The sequence below is a fragment of the Nerophis ophidion genome, linkage group LG22 (assembly GCF_033978795.1).
Source record: "Nerophis ophidion isolate RoL-2023_Sa linkage group LG22, RoL_Noph_v1.0, whole genome shotgun sequence".
In the NCBI taxonomy this organism is placed as follows: domain Eukaryota; kingdom Metazoa; phylum Chordata; class Actinopteri; order Syngnathiformes; family Syngnathidae; genus Nerophis; species Nerophis ophidion.
The window spans coordinates 3,061,323-3,080,678 of NC_084632.1; the positions used below are offsets into that span (position 1 = coordinate 3,061,323).

A 19,356-nucleotide genomic window follows, 5' to 3' on the forward strand; every position below is an offset into this window, starting at 1 on the left:
GGACCAAAGTGACTTTAATTGCAGCTCCTTTTTTTTTTTTTAACAGACATTGATATGTTTACTACACTTGCCAGACATGGAACATGATATACTTTGATCCAGACACCTGAAATGTAGAAAAACACACAATTGACATAGAATATATGTATCACATATGAACATTACTCCCATACCACGTCAGTACATTTGAAGTCCACACCTGGTTGGTCACTGGTCTTTGGTTCCAGTCCTGACTGTGGTCTGTGAATATCTGCAAAGTGGCCTTTCTTCATTATTCATCATAGATAGAGTTTGATATATGCGTATATGTATATGTATTTATTTGTATGTGTATATGTACAGTGTATATATATATATATATATGTGTATGTGTATACTTATATATATGTGTATGTGTATATATGAATGTGTATGTATGTTCGTGTACATATATGTATGTGTATATGCATATGTATATATGTATATGTGCATATATATATATATATTTATATATATGTATGTGTATATGTACAAACCCCGTTTCCATATGAGTTGGGAAATTGTGTTAGATGTAAATATAAACAGAATACAATGATTTGCAAATCCTTTTCAAGCCATATTCAGTTGAATATGCTACAAAGACAACATATTTGATGTTCAAACTCATAAACTTTATTTTTTTTTGCAAATAATAATTGACTTAGTATTTCATGGCTGTAACACGTGCCAAAGTAGTTGGGAAAGGGCATGTTCACCACTGTGTTACATCACCTTTTCTTTTAACAACACTCAATAAATGTTTGGGAACTGAGGAAACTAATTGTTGAAGCTTTGAAAGTGGAATTCTTTCCCATTCTTGTTTTATGTAGAGCTTCAGTCCTTCAACAGTCCGGGGTCTCCGCTGTCCTATTTTACGCTTCATAATGCGCCACACAGGAAAGTACCTGCATTCTTTTACTACGAAACCACGCTGTTGTAACACATGGCTTGGCATTGTTTTGCTGAAATAAGCAGGGGCGTCCATGATAACGTTGCTTGGATGACAACATATGTTGCTCCAAAACCTGTATGGACCATTCAGCATTAATGGTGCCTTCACAGATGTGTAAGTTACCCATGCCTTTACACACTGATGTTGGTTTTTGACGCAGTACCGCCTGAGAGATCAAAGGTCCGTAATTTCATCGCTTACGTGGAGTGATTTCTCCAGATTCTCTGAACATTTGATGATTTTACGGACCGTAGATGGTAAAATCCCTAAATTCCTTGCAATAGCTCGTTGAGAAATGTTGTTCTAAAACTGTTCAACAATTTGCTTACAAAGTGGTGACCCTCACCCCATCCTTGTTTGTGAATTACTTAGCATTTCATGGAAGCTGCTTTTATAGCCAATCATGGCACCCACCTGTTCCCAATTAGCCTGCACACCTGTGGGATGTTCCAAATAAGTGTTTGATGAGCATTCCTCAACTTTATCAGTATTTATTGCCACATTTCCCAACTTCTTTGTCACATACTCCTGGCATCAAATTCTAAAGTTGAGAGTTGAAGTGGGGCAGCATAGCTCGGTTGGTAGAGCGGCCGTGCCAGCAACTTGAGGGTTGCAGGTTCGATCCCCGCTTCCGCCATCCTAGTCACTGCCGTTGTGTCCTTGGGCAAGACACTTTACCCACCTGCTCCCAGTGCCACCCACACTGCTTTAAATGTGAAGTGAAGTGAATTATATTTATATAGCGCTTTTCTCTGGTGACTCAAAGCGCTTTACATAGTGAAACCCAATATCTAAGTTAGATTTAAAGCAGTGTGGGTGGCACTGGGAGGAGGTGGGTAAAGTGTCTTGCCCAAGGACACAACGGCAGTGACTAGGATGGCGGAAGCGGGAATCGAACCTGCAACCTTCAAGTTGCTGGCACAGCCACTCTACCAACCGAGCTATGCCGCCCCAAATGTAACTTAGATATTGGGTTTCACTATGTAAAGCGCTTTGAGTCACTAAAGAAAAAGCGCTATATAAATATACTTCACTAAAGTTAATGATTATTTGCAACACAAAAAAAGTTTATGAGTTTGAACATCAAATATGTTGTCTTTGTAGCATATTCAACTGAATATGGGTTGAAAAGGATTTGCAAATCATTGTATTCTGTTTATATTTACATCTAACACAATTTCCCAACTTATATGGACACAGGTATATGCATATGTATATGTTTGTCTATATATATATATATATGTATATTTATATGTATATACACACATATGTATATATGTATGTGTATATATATATGTGTATGTATGTGCATATATGTATTTGGAATATGTATATGTATGTGTGTGTGTATATATATATATATATATATATTTATATATGTATATATATGTATTTTTATGTGTATATATGAATGTGTATGTATATATATACATATATGTACTGTGTATATATATATATATGTATGTATGTATGTATATCTATCTATATCTATATGTATGAGCGGTGGGATGCATTGTGGGTGTCAACATGTTTTCCACCCAGGTGGTTCTGATCCACGTGGGAGTCACTTCGGTCATAGCTCACATCAAAATAGGAAAAATGCACGCAGCGTTGGAATCCAAAGTTCTGGTGGTCAGCGCTCAGGGTGAGTACAACACGTACATTATTACTTAGTGGTATTATATACATCTCAACATCTTCTTACATCTGCACCAGTGACATTGCAGAATGATTATGTGTTCAGCAGTACTGCAATATTAATAAAGCTTTGGGCACCTAATGATTCCATTCCATTCCAATTTCTATCCCAATGACACCCTGTCACCCGCTCTTCCCACTTTGGCATGTTTCAGTGTGCGGGGACCACGTCTGCGAGGTGGAGGAGAACTGTCTCAACTGTCCTGCAGACTGTGGCATGTGTCCCATGTCCATCGCCATCAAGGTGTCCATCGGGCTTCCCGTCGCTCTTTTCAGCGCCGGCTTCATCCTGACCATGGTGGTGAGTGTGTGCCCCACGTACTATGTGTCACATCCAAATCTTTATCCTAATCCTTCCTTGCAGTGGTTCCAGTACCAGAAACAGAAGATGTTTTGGGATGAAAGCTGGATCATTAACTACAAGAATATAGCGTTTGGTAAAAAAAAAGATGAAATTAAAGAAGTGTTTTGTCGTGCTTGTTTTGCAGTCCTTGTGTTGTTACTGCAGGCCGAGTGTGTGGGACAGACTTTGGCAGCACCAACAGCCCCCAGAGAGTGAAGAGAACCTCCAATGTCAGTCAGCTGACGGACGTCACCATGTGCACCGGAGTCAACACCTTCTTCAAGCAGGGCTTCATCCAGCCTGCTAGCTAGTAAGATACCAACACCAATAGTTGTACCAGTATCGCACACCTTCTAGCAAGCTTTGGTTGCCCAAACACACTAAACGTTTTTACTCAAACCCAACGATTCGTAAGTAAAAAAAAAAATTTCAATTAAAAAAACTGTTTGCAAGTTAAAAAAAAATATTTTACTCATTTAAAAAAATTATTTCCAATTAAAAAAAAACAATTTTCTTCATTTAAAAAAACGATTTTCAAGTAAAAAAGATAATGAAAAAAAAATGTTCAAGTAAAAAAACTGTTGTCTTGATTTAAAAAAAAGATTTGCAAGTTTAAAAAATATATAAATTTTTTCTTCAATTAAAAAATGTATTTGCAAGTAAAAATAAAAAATGTCTTATGTTAAAAAAACATTGGCAAGTAAAAAAAAAAAATTCTTAACTATTTTCTTTCTTCTGTTTGAAAAAAATGTGCAAGTAAAAAAAAAACATTAAATTCAAAAAACATTCACAAGTGGAAAAACAATTTTTATTCCATTAAAAAAAATATTTCCAAGTAAAATATCTATTTTCTTCATTTAAAAAAAAGATTTGCAAGTTTAAAAAATATATATTTTTTCTTCAATTAAAAAATGTATTTGCAAGTAAAAATAAAAAATGTCTTTAATTAAAAAAACATTGGCAAGTAAAAAAAAAAACATTTTTCTTAATGACTATTTTTTTTCTTCTATTTAAAAAAAATGTGCAAGTAAAAAAAAAAACCCATTAAATTTAAAAAACATTCACAATTGGAAAAACATTTTTTATTCCATTTAAAAAAATATGTCCAAGTAAAAAAAACTATTTTCTTCATTTAAAAAATTATTTGCAAGTTAAAAAAAAAATAAAACAATTTTCTACATTTAAAAAATTATTTGCAAGTAAAAAAAATATTTTCTTCAATTAAAAAATTAATTTCTAATGAAAAAAAGGGCTTCTGTCACGTTTTGGATGCATCTTGATGTGCAAAGTTGTCACTCCTTGGATGCACGACGACCAGACAGGCAGGGTTGCAGGTAAGACTTGATTTTAATATATAAAATGACAAAGGAACACTGACAAAAAGGCAAAATAAAGCGCGTGCCGACACAAGGAAGCTAAGACGGAACTTAGCACAGACGGTAAATACAAAACCGAGAAACAAACGTGACTTAAATACAAAAAACAGAATCACAGACAGGTGTGACAGGAGCCCGTGCAGGAGGAGCAAATTAAGTAACCATGGTGACCAAATACAACCGAGGAAGCGTTCAAACACAGGGATCGGCAGAGTCCAGAAATAAACATGATCAAAACATATCAGAAGGCAAGTTAAAAAAACAAAACAATTCACAGATAAAAAACAACAGTAATTTTCAATTTAAAAAACATTCACAAGTGGACCAACAATTTTACTGAATTGAAAAACAATTTGCAAGTATAAAAAAAACCATTTTCTTTATTTAAAGTAATTATTTGCAAGTTAAAAAAACTATGATTAACTTCATTTAAAAAATGATTTGTGAGTAAAAAAAAATTTTTTCGCAAGTAAAATGTTTTTTTAATTTCTTCAATTAAAAAAAAAACATTTGCAAGTAAAACTAAAAAAAGTTCTTCAATTAAAAAACTATTTGGAAGTTAAAAAAACATCATTTTTCTTTAATGAAAAAAATTACATTTTTCTTTAATGGAAAAAAAAACTTTTTTCTTCAATTAAAAAAACAATGCACAAGAAAAAATAAAGATGTACTTTCTGCAAGTAAAAAAATCAGTTTGCAGATTAAAAAACAACAATATTATTCAATTTAAAATATATTCACAGGTGGAAAAACAATTTTAATCAATTGAAAAACGATTTGCAATTTTAAAAAAATACTTAATTCAATTAAAACAACTAAAATACATTTTATTCCATTAAAAAACGAAAAGTACAAAAATATTCTTCATTTAAAAATTGATTCGCAAATTAAAACATTTTCTGCATGTAAAGAAAACGATTTGCAAGCATAAAAAAAACATTTTCAAAAACATTCTGAAGTAAAATACTATCTTTTCAAGTTAAAAAACAATTAGCAGATATAAAAAAAATTCAGCAAGTAAAAAACATTTTTTTCAAACCAAACAATTAGCTAGCAAAAAAAATAAAAGAATCAATTAAAAAAACTAATCGCAAGTAAGAAAAAAAAATTTTCTGCAAGTAAAAAAAAATTGTAAGTGATGAAAAATTTCCTTCATCAAAAAACAGTTTGCGGTTATAAAAAATATTTTCTTCAAGTTAAAATACAAATTTTGGCAAACAAGGGGCGACAAGCTCAACCTGTAAGTCAACCTGTAAGTCTTCTGTCCACCATCTTACTCACACCCTTACCATTATTTGTTATTTTTTTGCGGGTGGCACCATGCGCAAATAACAGTAGCTCTGGCGGCCTTAAATTGACTCGGCAGCACCACCTGTGGTTGTAGTGTGTGAATTACCACTGCAAGTGTGTGGCTAAAGTTTTAACATCAAGAACATTATTTCTACACTTTGGAATTGTTTTATTAATTGAAGACATTTGTTTTTATACTTTCGAATCAAATTTTTTTTGCCGAAAAAAGTGGTTTTATTTGAAAATGGTTGGGCGTCAGTAAAAGCTTGTTTCTAGAGTTTGGGCTTTAATTTCGCCTCGTAAGTTTTCATCACACAAGCTGACAAGTTGAAAACATGGCGGCAACTTTCGGCGGTAGATTCCTAAAAACAGCAGATCACTTTCTGCAATTTGAAGGATCTTTGACAAGTTTTTATGCAGAATCTTTGCTTAATGCAGGGGTCACCAACACAGTGCCCGCGGGTCGCCCGTAAGGACCAGATGAGTCGCCCGCTGGCCTGTTCTAAAAATAGCTCAAATAGCAGCACTTACCAGTGAACTGCCTCTATTTTTTAAATTGTATTTATTTACTAGCAAGCTGGTCTTGCTTTGCTCGACATTTTTAATTCTAAGAGAGACAAAACTCACAAAGAATTTGAAAATCCAAGAAAATATTTTAAAGACTTGTTCTTCACTTGTTTAAATAAATTCATTTATATTTTTACTTTGCTTCTTATAACTTTCAGAAAGACAATTTTAGAGAAAAAATACAACCTTAAAAATGATTTTAAGATTTTTAAAGACATATACCTTTTTACCTTTTAAATTCCTTACTGTTCTTGCCTAACAATTTAAATCAACGTTCAAGTAAATTTTTTTTTTTTATTGTAAAAAATAATAAATACATTTTAATTTAATTCTTCATTTTAGCTTCTGTTTTTTCGACGAAGAATATTTGTAAAATATTTCTTCAAACTTATCATGATTAAAATTCAAAAAAAATTATTCTGGCAAATCTATAAAATCCGTAGAATCAAATTTGAATCTTATTTCAAAGTCTTTTGAATTTCTTTTCAAAAAAAAAATTCTGGAAAATCTAGAAGAAATATTGATTTGTCTTTGTTAGAAATATAGCTTGGTCCAATTTGTTATATATTCTAACAAAGTGCAGATTGGATTTTAACCTATTTAAAGCATGTCATCAAAATTCTAAAATGAATCTCAATCAGGAAAATTTACTAATGATGTTCCATAAATTATTTTTTTAATTTTTTCAAAAAATTTTAATTAGCTGCACCTGGGGATAGGTTGATTGGCAACACTAAATGGTCCCTAGTGTGTGAATGTTGTCTGTCTATCTGTGTTGGCCCTGTGATGAGGTGGCGACTTGTCCAGGGTGTACCCCGCCTTCCCCCCGATTGTAGCTGAGATAGCCCCCACGACCCCAAAAGGGAATAAGCCGTAGAAAATGGATGGATGCATGTTTTTTCTCTTTTTTTTCGGTTGAATTTTGAATTTTAAAGAGTCGAAATTAAAGATAAACTATGTTTAAAAATTTAATTGTCATTATTTTTCCTGTTTTCTCCTCTTTTAAACCGTTCAATTAAGTGTTTTTTTCATCATTTATTCTCTACAAAAAACATTCCGTAAAAGGAAAAAAAAACGTACGAAGAAATGACGGACAGAAATACCCATTTTTTTTATGCATATAGATTTGTTTATTAAAGGTAAATTGAGCAAATGGGCTATTTCTGGCAATTTATTTAAGTGTGTATCAAACTGGTAGCCCTTGGCATTAATCAGTACCCAAAAAGTAGCTCTTGCTTTCAAAAAGGTTGCTGACCCCTGGCTTAGTGTTTTTGCAGTCAGTCCTTAAAACAGTATTTCTTATATATATTTATATATATATATATATATATACAAACCCCGTTTCCATATGAGTTGGGAAATTGTGTTAGATGTAAATATAAACAGAATACAATGATTTGCAAATCCTTTTCAACCCATATTCAGTTGAATATGCTACAGAGACAACATATTTGATGTTCAAACTCATAAACATTTTTTTTTTTTTTTGCAAATAATAATTAACTTTAGAATTTGATGCCAGCAACACGTGACAAAGAAGTTGGGAAAGATGGCAATAAATAATGATAAAGTTAAGGAATGCTCATCAAACACTTATTTGGAACACCCCACAGGTGTGCAGGCTAATTGGGAACAGGTGGGTGCCATGATTGGCTATAAAAGCAGCTTCCATGAAATGCTAAGTAATTCACAAACAAGGATGGGGTGAGGGTCACCACTTTGTAAGCAAATTGTAGAACAGTTTTAGAACAACATTTCTCAACGAGCTATTGCAAGGAATTTTGGGATTTTACCATCTACGATCCGTAAAATCATCAAATGTTCAGAGAATCTGGAGAAATCACTGCACGTAAGCGATGATACTACGGACCTTCGTTCCCTCAGGCGGTACTGCATCAAAAAGCGACATCAGTGTGTAAAAGATATCCCAACATGGGCTCAGGAACACTTCATAAAACCACTGTCACTAAATACAGTTGGTCGCTACATCTGTAAGTGCAAGTTAAAACTCTACTATGCAAAGCAAGAGCCATTTATCAACAACATCCAGAAACGCCGACTGCTTCTCTGGGCCCGAGCTCATCTAAGATGGACTGATGCAAAGTGGAAAAGTGTTCTGTGGTCTGACGAGTCCACATTTCAAATTGCTTTTTGGAAACGGTGAACGTTGTGTCCTCCAGAACAAAGAGGAATATAACCATCAGGACTGTTCTAGGTGCAAAGTGTAAAAGCCAGCATCTGTGATGGTATGGGGGTGTATTAGTGCCCAAGGCATGGGTAACTTACACATCTGTGAAGGCACCATTAATGCTGAATGGTCCATACAGGTTTTGGAGCAACAGATGTTGTCATCCAAGGAACGTTATCATGGACGCCCCTGCTTATTTCAGCAAGACAATGACAAGTCACTTGTTACAATAGCGTGGCTTCATAGTAAAAGAGTGTGTGTGCTGGACTGGCTTGCCTGTAGTCCAGACCTGTCTCCCATTGGCGCATTATGAAGCATAAAATACGACAGCGGAGACCCCAGACTGTTGAAGGACTGAAGCTCTACATAAAACAAGAATGGGAAAGAATTCCACTTTCAAAGCTTCAACAATTAGTTTCCTCAGTTCCCAAACGTTTATTGAGTGTTGTTAAAAGAAAAGGTGATGTAACACAGTGGTGAACATGCCCTTTCCCAACTACTTTGGCACGTGTTGCAGCCAAGAAATTCAAAGTTAATTATTAGTTGCAAAAAAAAAAATAAAGTTTATGAGTTTGAACATCAAATAAGTTGTCTTTGTAGCATATTCAACTGAATATGGGTTGAAAATGATTTGCAAATCATTGTATTCTGTTTATATTTACATCTAACACAATTTCCCAACTCATATGGAAACAGGGTTTGTATATATATATATATATATATATATATATATATATATATATATATATAAAAAATACTGGAAAATATATACCCCCCATCTCCCGAATTCAAAGGTCTCAAGGTTGGCAAGTATGGCTTAGGCAAGGCTATGTAGAACAAAACTAAACTTGAACTGGATACAAAGTAAACAAAAACAGAATGCTGGACGACAGCAAAGACTTACTGTGGAGCAAAGATGGCGTCCACAATGTACATCGGAACATGACACCACAATCAACAATGTCCCCCAAAAAGACATTTGAATATCGCTCTAACATTCTAGCGATGGAAGACGTGTTGCCGTCAAGCACATCCAGAAGAAAAACTTCACTCTCTCCAAAAGCATCAGGAAGGAAGTGAAAGAGGTCAGGTGAGTCATGTGACGCCTCGCCATTGGTCAACCGCCTCACGCCTGTCTGCCAATGCAGGCAACTGGACCACCCCAACCTCTGCAAGTTCATGGGCGGCTGCATCGAGGTCCCGTACGTCAGCATCATCACGGAGCACTGCCCCAAAGGAAGCCTGGCTGATGTCCTCCTCAACGAGGACATTCCCATCAACTGGGGCTTCAGGTGGGGACGCCTCCGCCGCCAGAACACCGCACTCTTCTGTCAATCAAAGCTTTTCCACGTGGTGCGACCAGGCTGTCCTTCGCCACGGACGTTGCCCGGGGGATGTCTTACCTGCATCAGCACAATGTGTTCCACGGAAGACTGCACTCCAGGAACTGTGTCATTGACGATCGCTGGGTGTGCAAGGTCTCAGGTGCGTTTAAAAAAACACACCATCATGTCAGGTCAGTGCGCTTCTTCTCGAATCCTGCTTTATCAGTATCCTGCCGGGTTCAAACTGGTATGATCAGCTGCTCTGATCATATCACGTTCTGGTTTTGATTCGTTTTTGTATTATATTCGGTTAGTTCCTGGTTTGTTTTGTTTCCATAGTTACTCATTAGAGTCACCTGCCTCTTGATTACTGTCTTTATTTAAGCCTGCCTTTTCTGTTCATTCAGTCTTGCCTCCTAATTTGTGTTTCACAACTGTGACGAATGCGTGGCATCGTGGTGACGCGGGTCGTTCTCTCAGGGATGCAGTCAGCCTCGAACACAGCGTGAAGGTAAGACAGATGATTTATTTAAAATTTAATCAGACTATGAAACAGAAAACTTGCACAAGGCACAAAAGGCAAAACAAACAACTAGCATGGGAGCTAGAAAAAAAAACAAATGCGCTAGCATGTGAGCTAGAGAAATAACAAAATACTTAGCGTGGAAGCTAGCTTGTTGTGAACAGGAGTTCAAGATCAGGGTCAGAGTCGTCACAGTTGTGAAACACAAATTAGGAGGCAAGACTGAATGAACAGAAAATGCAGGCTTAAATAAAGACAGTAATCAAGAGGCAGGTGCGCAACGTCTCAGGTGCGTTAGAAAAACACACCATCATGTAGTACCAACTTCGTCACGTCCGTTGTGTCCTGTGTGTGGTTGGCGCCTTGCATGGCAGCTCCCTCCATCAGTGTGTGAATGTGTGTGTGAATGGGTAAATGTGGAAGTAGTGTCAAAGCGCTTTGAGTACCTTGAAGGTAGAAAAGCGCTATACAAGTACAACCCATTTATTTATTTATTCATGTCAGGTCAGTGCGCTTCTTCTCGAATCCTGCTTTATCAGTATCCTGCCGTGTCGCGCTTGTCGGGTTCAAACTGGTATGATCCGCTGCTCGGATCATATCACGTTCTGGTTTTGATTTGTTTTTGTATTATATTCGGTTAGTTCCTGGTTTGTTCTGTTTCCATAGTTACTCATTAGATCCACCTGCCTCTTGATTACTGTCTTTATTTAAGCCTGCCTTTTCTGTTCATTCAGTCTTGCCTCCTAATTTGTGTTTCACAACTGTGACGAATGCGTGGCATCGTGGTGACGCGGGTCGTTCTCTCAGGGATGCAGTCAGGCTCGAACACAGCGTGAAGGTAAGACAGATGATTTATTTAAAATTTAATCAGACTATGAAACAGAAAACTTCCACAAGGCACAAAAGGCAAAACAAACAACTAGCATGGGAGCTAGAAAAAACCAAAAGCGCTAGCATGTGAGCTAGAGAAATAACAAAAGACTTAGCGTGGAAGCTAGCTGGTTGTGAACAGGAGTTCAAGATCAGGGTCAGAGTCGTCACAGTTGTGAAACACAAATTAGGAGGCAAGACTGAATGAACAGAAAATGCAGGCTTAAATGAAGACCGTAATCAAGAGGCAGGTGAATCTAATGAGTAACTATGGAAACAGAACAAATCAGGAACTAAGGAAGTCAAACACTAACAGAATATAATACAAAAACGAATCAAAACCAGAACATGATATGATCCGAGCAGCAGATCATATCATGTTCTGGTTTTGATTTGTTTTTGTATTATATTCGGTTAGTTCCTGGTTTGTTCCTTTTCCATAGTTACTCATTAGATCCACCTGCCTCTTGATTACTGTCTTTATTTAAGCCTGCCTTTTCTGTTCATTCAGTCTTGCCTCCTAATTTGTGTTTCACAACTGTGACGAATGCGTGGCATCGTGGTGACGCGGGTCGTTCTCTCAGGGGTGCAGTCAGGCTCGAACACAGCGTGAAGGTAAGACAGATGATTTATTTAAAATTTAATCAGACTATGAAACAGAAAACTTGCACAAGGCACAAAAGGCAAAACAAACAACTAGCATGGGAGCTAGAAAAAAACAAAAGTGCTAGCATGTGAGCTAGAGAAATAACAAAAGACTTAACGTGGAAGCTACCTGGTTGTGAACAGGAGTTCAAGATCAGGGTCAGAGTCGTCACAGTTGTGAAACACAAATTAGGAGGCAAGACTGAATGAACAGAAAATGCAGGCTTAAATGAAGACCGTAATCAAGAGGCAGGTGAATCTAATGAGTAACTATGGAAACAGAACAAATCAGGAACTAAGGAAGTCAAACACTAACAGAATATAATACAAAAACGAATCAAAACCAGAACATGATATGATCCGAGCAGCAGATCATATCATGTTCTGGTTTTGATTTGTTTTTGTATTATATTCGGTTAGTTCCTGGTTTGTTCCTTTTCCATAGTTACTCATTAGATCCACCTGCCTCTTGATTACTGTCTTTATTTAAGCCTGCCTTTTCTGTTCATTCAGTCTTGCCTCCTAATTTGTGTTTCACAACTGTGACGAATGCGTGGCATCGTGGTGACGCGGGTCGTTCTCTCAGGGGTGCAGTCAGGCTCGAACACAGCGTGAAGGTAAGACAGATGATTTATTTAAAATTTAATCAGACTATGAAACAGAAAACTTGCACAAGGCACAAAAGGCAAAACAAACAACTAGCATGGGAGCTAGAAAAAAACAAAAGTGCTAGCATGTGAGCTAGAGAAATAACAAAAGACTTAACGTGGAAGCTACCTGGTTGTGAACAGGAGTTCAAGATCAGGGTCAGAGTCGTCACAGTTGTGAAACACAAATTAGGAGGCAAGACTGAATGAACAGAAAATGCAGGCTTAAATAAAGACAGTAATCAAGAGGCAGGTGAATCTAATGAGTAACTATGGAAACAGAACAAACCAGGAACTAAGGAAGTCAAACACTAACAGACTATAATACAAAAACGAATCAAAACCAGAACATGATATGATCCGAGCAGCAGATCATAACACAAACACTGATGACATCTATTAAACAAGACAAGAAGCAAAGAATCAAACAGACAGAATTCAATTTGGCTCAATGAGGAGAAACATGTACATCTGTACCCTCGTACAGTGTCATCACGCTCTGAGGAAAAAAGGTTCACGTCTCCTCTTTTATTTGAATATTCCCTGTTTACATAACTTCTGTTTCTAAAGGAATGGGGGGGTTATGTAAACAACTCTTGTTTTTTGGTCACATTAACAGAAAAGAAAAAGATGCCTCGGGCTTGGGCTAGTCCTGGATCGAGCTTGGGCAGGTCTTGGATGACAATAGATAACCCCCCTCCCGTCTCCTCCCATCGTACACAATGGAATTTTACAAGCCTTCGGCAAAGACAACCTCTTGTCTGTTCATTGGGAACTAAGAGAACGGAAAGTTTTTTGATCATTTACTTACAATTTTTTTTGACGGCTCTTCAAACCCAAACTTCAGCAATAGTGTTGTAACAATAACAATATTTTGGTACCGGTACTTCATTAGGAACTAAGAGAACGGAAAGTTTTTTGATAATTTACTTACAATTTTTTGGACAGCTCTTCAAACCCCAAACCCCAGCAATAGTGTTGTAACGATAACAATATTTTGGTACTGGTACTAAAATTATTTTGATACTTTTCAGTACTTTTCTAAATAAAGGGCACCACAAAAAATGTGCATTATTGGCTTTATTTTAACAAAAACAAATCTTAGGGTCCATTAAACACTGCAAAAACTGAAACCTAAGTAAGATTAAATATCTCAAATAAGGCTGATATTTGCCTATTTTCTGTCTGATAAAATAATTATTTTCACATGTTAGTGTTTTACTTGTTTAAGGGTTTTGGTCCTAAATGATTTTACTATATATATTGAACATATAAAGGGCAAAATATCCAAATCCATTGCTGTTCTTTATCAAGTAAAACACATGCTAAATAAGAAATGTCTGCATTTGTTATATTATTATTTTATTTTTCCATATTTAACATAATGTGTTGAGGTTTGGGGAAATGTTTATAAAACAAACATAAATAAACTTCAAAAAAGGGTCACGGGGGCGGGTGGGTTTGCGGGAATTTCTCTTTATATTTAACTGTTTTTTTTTCAGTCCAAAGCCTTCAGTTCCCACACAAATTGAATCACGTCGTATATTTGCACAAATATTTCCACACAAACCTCCATGTTGGGAATGACGGGTAATCTAATTCCAGTTCCATTCTCTACTTGGCTGTGTTTTCAGTCACCATGGTTACACTAAACAACACTCACTCTGCCCCTTAGTGTTCTGGTAAAGTCAAGCACTGAGCCGCCAGCCCCGCTCTCATGAAACATCTTTCAACAGCACCCTGTTTATGTACTTGAAAGTTCTGCAAAAAATATCAACAATAACAACTTTTCCTGGCAACTAAATGACATTACTAACTCAATTACTTTTTGGGAGGAAATAAATCGTGACTATAATGGGGGTTTAGCTCGATGCTAATTTACACTGGATATCCCATATACATGCTACTGATTAGCATTAGGGATTTTACGTGGCAATTTTTCAACACCTCCAAATGTATGAAGTAAAACTACTTACTACTCCTGTCATATAGAGGATCTTTGACACAATTTGCATGTATAAATAAGCAAGCTGTAATATTTTTTTGTTTGTTTGTTTCTTGCGTAGATTACGGCCTCACGCTCTACCGAAAGGAGGACTTTGATGCCATCAGCAACGAGTTCACCTGTGGCGATGTCAACCGCATCTACTGCGCTCCAGAGGTCCTGCTAGGGAGTAGCTCCACCATGACGGCGGCAGCAGACGTCTACAGGTGGGTTTGCAAGTCGGACATGACACTTGCTCGATTCTTGCATTTCCAAACCAATGTTTTAACAACCTGCCACACAAATGTTAGCATTCTAATATCGGCGTGTTCGATTCTTGGTTCATTTTGCAGGTGTACACCTCAGTAAGAAATATAACTTACTTCACCAATTATTATTTATTTATTTAGTTTTATTATGGAGCATAATAAGAATTGAGAACGTGAAGTGAACAAACGTTTTAGCAACTGTTATGTCAAAGAAAAAGGGTAGGATTAAGTAAACTCTGCTTCTTCCTACACCTTTTGGAACGTGTTGAAAAGAGAAACTGGGAATTTTGATGTATCATGTTGTATGCTTGCATGTTCCAAATGAACTCAAGCTCAGTATTATTTGATAACTGTTAGCATGCTAACATTTGTAAGCTAACTTTTTTTTAATTTTTTAGATAATTTTGTATTTTGGTACTTGATTCATGCTAATGTTAGCATGCTACTTTTTTGGACAATTTACTTAGGAACACATCTCAGACTAATATATTTTGGTATTTGATAACTGTTAGCATGCTAAAGTTGGTAAGCTAGCTTTTTTGAATATTTTAAATCATTTTTTATTTTGGTACTTGATGCATGCTAACGTTAGCATGCTAGTTTTCTCGACAATTTACTCAGGTACACATCCCAGACTAATATATTTTGGTATTTGATTACTGTTAGCATGCTAACTTTGGTAAGCTAGCTTTTTTTAATTTTTTTAGATAATTTTGTATTTTGGTACTTGATGCATGCTAATGTTAGCATGCTAGTTTTTTTGACAATTTATTTAGGAACACATCTCAGACTAATATATTTTGGTATTTGATAACTGTTAGCATGCTAACTTTGGTAAGCTAGCTTTTTAAAAAAAAAATTAGATAATTTTGTATTATGGTACTTGATGCATGCTAACGTTAGCATGCTAGTTTTCTAGACAATTTACTCAGGTACACATCCCAGACTAATATATTTTGGTATTTGATAACTGTTAGCATGCTAACTTTGGTAAGCTAGCTTTTTTTTAAATTTTTTAGATAATTTTGTATTTTGATACTTGATGCATGCTAATGTTAGCATGCTAGTTTTTTTGACAATTTATTTAGGAACACATCTCAGACTAATATATGTTGGTATTTGATAACTGTTAGCATGCTAACTTTGGTAAGCTAGTGTTTTTTTATTTCTTTAGATAATTTTGTATTTTGGTACTTGATGCATGCTAACGTAAGCATGCTAGTTTTCTAGACAATTTAATTAGGTACACATCTCAGACTAATATATTTTGGTATTTGATAACTGTTAGCATGCTAACTTTGGTAAGCTAGCTTTTTTTAAAAAAATTTAGATAATTTTGTATTTTGGTACTTGATGCATGCTAATGTTAGCATGCTAGTTTTTTTGACAATTTATTTAGGAACACATCTCAGACTAATATATTTTGGTATTTGATGCCACCTCCAATTAGAAGAGCGCCGTCACCAAGACTGCTTGCTAAAAACCAGGCTTCACTACACATCTTAAAATAAAGATCTGTACGTTCCTTCTGTGCTGTCTCAGCTACGCCATGATCCTGGTGGAGATAGCCACTCGCTCAGACCTCATCTCCGTGAGTATGACCTGTGACCTGTGACTCCTCCCACTGATCACTCATTGGTTGCATGGGACAGGACCAGGGAGAGGGCGGGAGGATGGACATCACCTGGCGCCCGCCTTTGCCACAACTCAAACCGGGAAAAACCGACTTGGACTGTCCCAATCAGGAAGACTACTGGGAGGTGTGTGTGTGCGTGTGTGTGTGTGCGTGTGTGTGTGTGTGTGCGTACATTTCCTTCAGTACATTGCAAGTTAATATAAATTGTTTACATCAGTAGTTTGAATGTTATTAGAGTAACCCCACCTCAATCATGAGTAAAACACTTTTATCTAGCAAAACTGTTTATATTGATCTGGTCCGTGGCTGAGATAGGCGCCAGCGCCCCCCGCTACCCCTAAAGGGAATAGGCGGTAGAAAATGGATGGATGGATGAATGGGCCGTAACCAAAGCTAATACATGAGTTAAAAACTTTAATCAAGCAAAACTGTTTATACTGCTCTGGTCCGTAACCACACCTAAATTATGAGTAAGAAACTTTTATCTAGCAAAATTGTTTATATTGCTCTGGTCCTTAACCACACCTAAATCATCAGTGAATAAGATTTATCCCTCAAAACTGTTTCTATTGATCTGGTCTGTAACCACACCTAATACATGAGTTAAAAACCATTATCTGGCAAAACTGTTTATATTCATCTGGTCCTTAACCACACCTAAATCATTAGTGAATAAGATTTATCTCGCAAAAGTGTTTATATTGATCTTGTCCATACCCACACCTAAATTATGAGTAAGAAACTTTTTTCTAGCAAAATTGTTTATATTGGTCTAGTCCGTAACCACACCTAAATCACGAGTTAAAAACTTTTACCTAGCAAAACTGTTTTTATTGATCTGGTCCGCAACCACACCTAAATCATGAGTAAAAATGTTTTATCCAGCCAAACTGTTTATGTTAATCTGGTCTTTAACCACACCTAAATCATTAGTGAATAAGATTTATCTCGCAAAATTGTTTATATTGATCTGGTCCGTAGCTGAGATAGGTGCCAGCGCCCCCCACGATCCCAAAAGGGAATAAGCGGTAGAAAAATGGATGGATGGATGGATGGTCCGTAACCACAGCTAATACATGAGTTAAAAACTTTAATCAAGCAAAACTGTTTACATTGATCTGGTCCGTAACCACAACCAAATTATGAGTAAGAAACTTTTATCTAGCAAAATTGTTTATATTGCTCTGGTCCGTAACCACACCTAAATCATGAGTAAAAAACTTTTATTTGGTAAAATTGTTTATATTGATCTGGTCCTTAACCACACCTAAAACGTCAGTGAATGAGATTTATCTGTTAAAATTGTTTACATTGATTTGGTCTATAACCAAAACCTAATACATGAGTTAAAAACTTTTATCTAGCAAAACTGTTTTTATTGATCTGGTCCGCAACCACACCTAAATCATGAGTAAAAAAGTTTTATCCAGCCAAACTGTTTATATTGATCTGGTCCTTAACCACACCTAAATCATTAGTTAATAAGATTTATCTCGCAAAACTGTTTATATTGATCTGGTTCGTAACCACACCTAAATTATGAGTAAGAAACTTTTATCTAGCAAAATTGTTTATATTGCTCTGGTCCGTAACCACACCTAAATCATGAGTAAAAAACTTTAATCACGCAAAACTGTTTATATTGCTCTGGTCCGTAACCACACCTAAATCATGAGTAAAAAAACTTTAATCACGCAAAACTGTTTATATTGATCTGGTCTTTATAACCACACCTAAATCATTAGTGAATAGGATTTATCTCTCAAAACTGTTTATATTGATCTGGTCTGTGACCACACCTAATACATGAGTTAAAAACTTTTACCTAGCAAAACTGTTTTTATTGATCTGGTCCGCAACCACACCTAAATTATGAGTAAAAAAGTTTTATCCAGCCAAACTGTTTATGTTAATCTGGTCTTTAACCACACCTAAATCATTAGTGAATAAGATTTATCTCGCAAAACTGTTTATATTGATCTGGTCCGTAGCTGAGATAGGTGCCAGCGCCCCCCACGATCCCAAAAGGGAATAAGCGGTAGAAAAATGGATGGATGGATGGATGGTCCGTAACCACAGCTAATACATGAGTTAAAAACTTTAATCAAGCAAAACTGTTTATATTGATCTGGTCCGTAACCACAACCAAATTATGAGTAAGAAACTTTTATCTAGCAAAATTGTTTATATTGCTCTGGTCCGTAACCACACCTAAATCATGAGTAAAAAAATTTTATTTGGTAAAATTGTTTATATTGATCTGGTCCTTAACCACACCTAAAACGTCAGTGAATGAGATTTATCTGTTAAAATTGTTTACATTGATTTGGTCTATAACCAAAACCTAATACATGAGTTAAAAACTTTTATCTAGCAAAACTGTTTTTATTGATCTGGTCCGCAACCACACCTAAATCATGAGTAAAAAAGTTTTATCCAGCCAAACTGTTTATATTGATCTGGTCCTTAACCACACCTAAATCATTAGTTAATAAGATTTATCTCGCAAAACTGTTTATATTGCTCTGGTCCGTAACCACACCTAAATTATGAGTAAGAAACTTTTATCTAGCAAAATTGTTTATATTGCTCTGGTCCGTAACCACACCTAAATCATGAGTAAAAAACTTTAATCACGCAAAACTGTTTATATTGATCTGGTCTTTATAACCACACCTAAATCATTAGTGAATAGGATTTATCCCTCAAAACTGTTTATATTGATCTGGTCTGTGACCACACCTAATACATGAGTTAAAAACTTTTACCTAGCAAAACTGTTTTTATTGATCTGGTCCGCAACCACACCTAAATCATGAGTAAAAAAGTTTTATCCAGCCAAACTGTTTATGTTAATCTGGTCTTTAACCACACCTAAATCATTAGTGAATAAGATTTATCCCGCAAAACTGTTTATATTGATCTGGTCCGTAGCTGAGATAGGTGCCAGCGCCCCCCACGATCCCAAAAGGGAATAAGCGGTAGAAAAATGGATGGATGGATGGATGGTCCGTAACCACAGCTA

General features: G+C 35.9%; 1 protein-coding gene across 1 annotated transcript in view; it reads left to right on the forward strand.

Annotated features, from left to right (window-relative positions):
* LOC133540954 (atrial natriuretic peptide receptor 2-like) overlaps nucleotides 1-19,356 on the forward strand; it is a 69,848-nt gene that overhangs the window by 26,810 nt on the left and 23,682 nt on the right. The window contains exons 7-16 of the mRNA XM_061884040.1: nucleotides 2,513-2,615; nucleotides 2,824-2,969; nucleotides 3,033-3,105; nucleotides 3,177-3,321; nucleotides 9,436-9,522; nucleotides 9,581-9,724; nucleotides 9,796-9,917; nucleotides 14,509-14,653; nucleotides 16,238-16,286; nucleotides 16,348-16,455. Coding sequence (XP_061740024.1) covers nucleotides 2,513-2,615; nucleotides 2,824-2,969; nucleotides 3,033-3,105; nucleotides 3,177-3,321; nucleotides 9,436-9,522; nucleotides 9,581-9,724; nucleotides 9,796-9,917; nucleotides 14,509-14,653; nucleotides 16,238-16,286; nucleotides 16,348-16,455 — 1,122 coding nt within the window. The remainder of the gene's footprint in view (nucleotides 1-2,512; nucleotides 2,616-2,823; nucleotides 2,970-3,032; nucleotides 3,106-3,176; nucleotides 3,322-9,435; nucleotides 9,523-9,580; nucleotides 9,725-9,795; nucleotides 9,918-14,508; nucleotides 14,654-16,237; nucleotides 16,287-16,347; nucleotides 16,456-19,356) is intronic.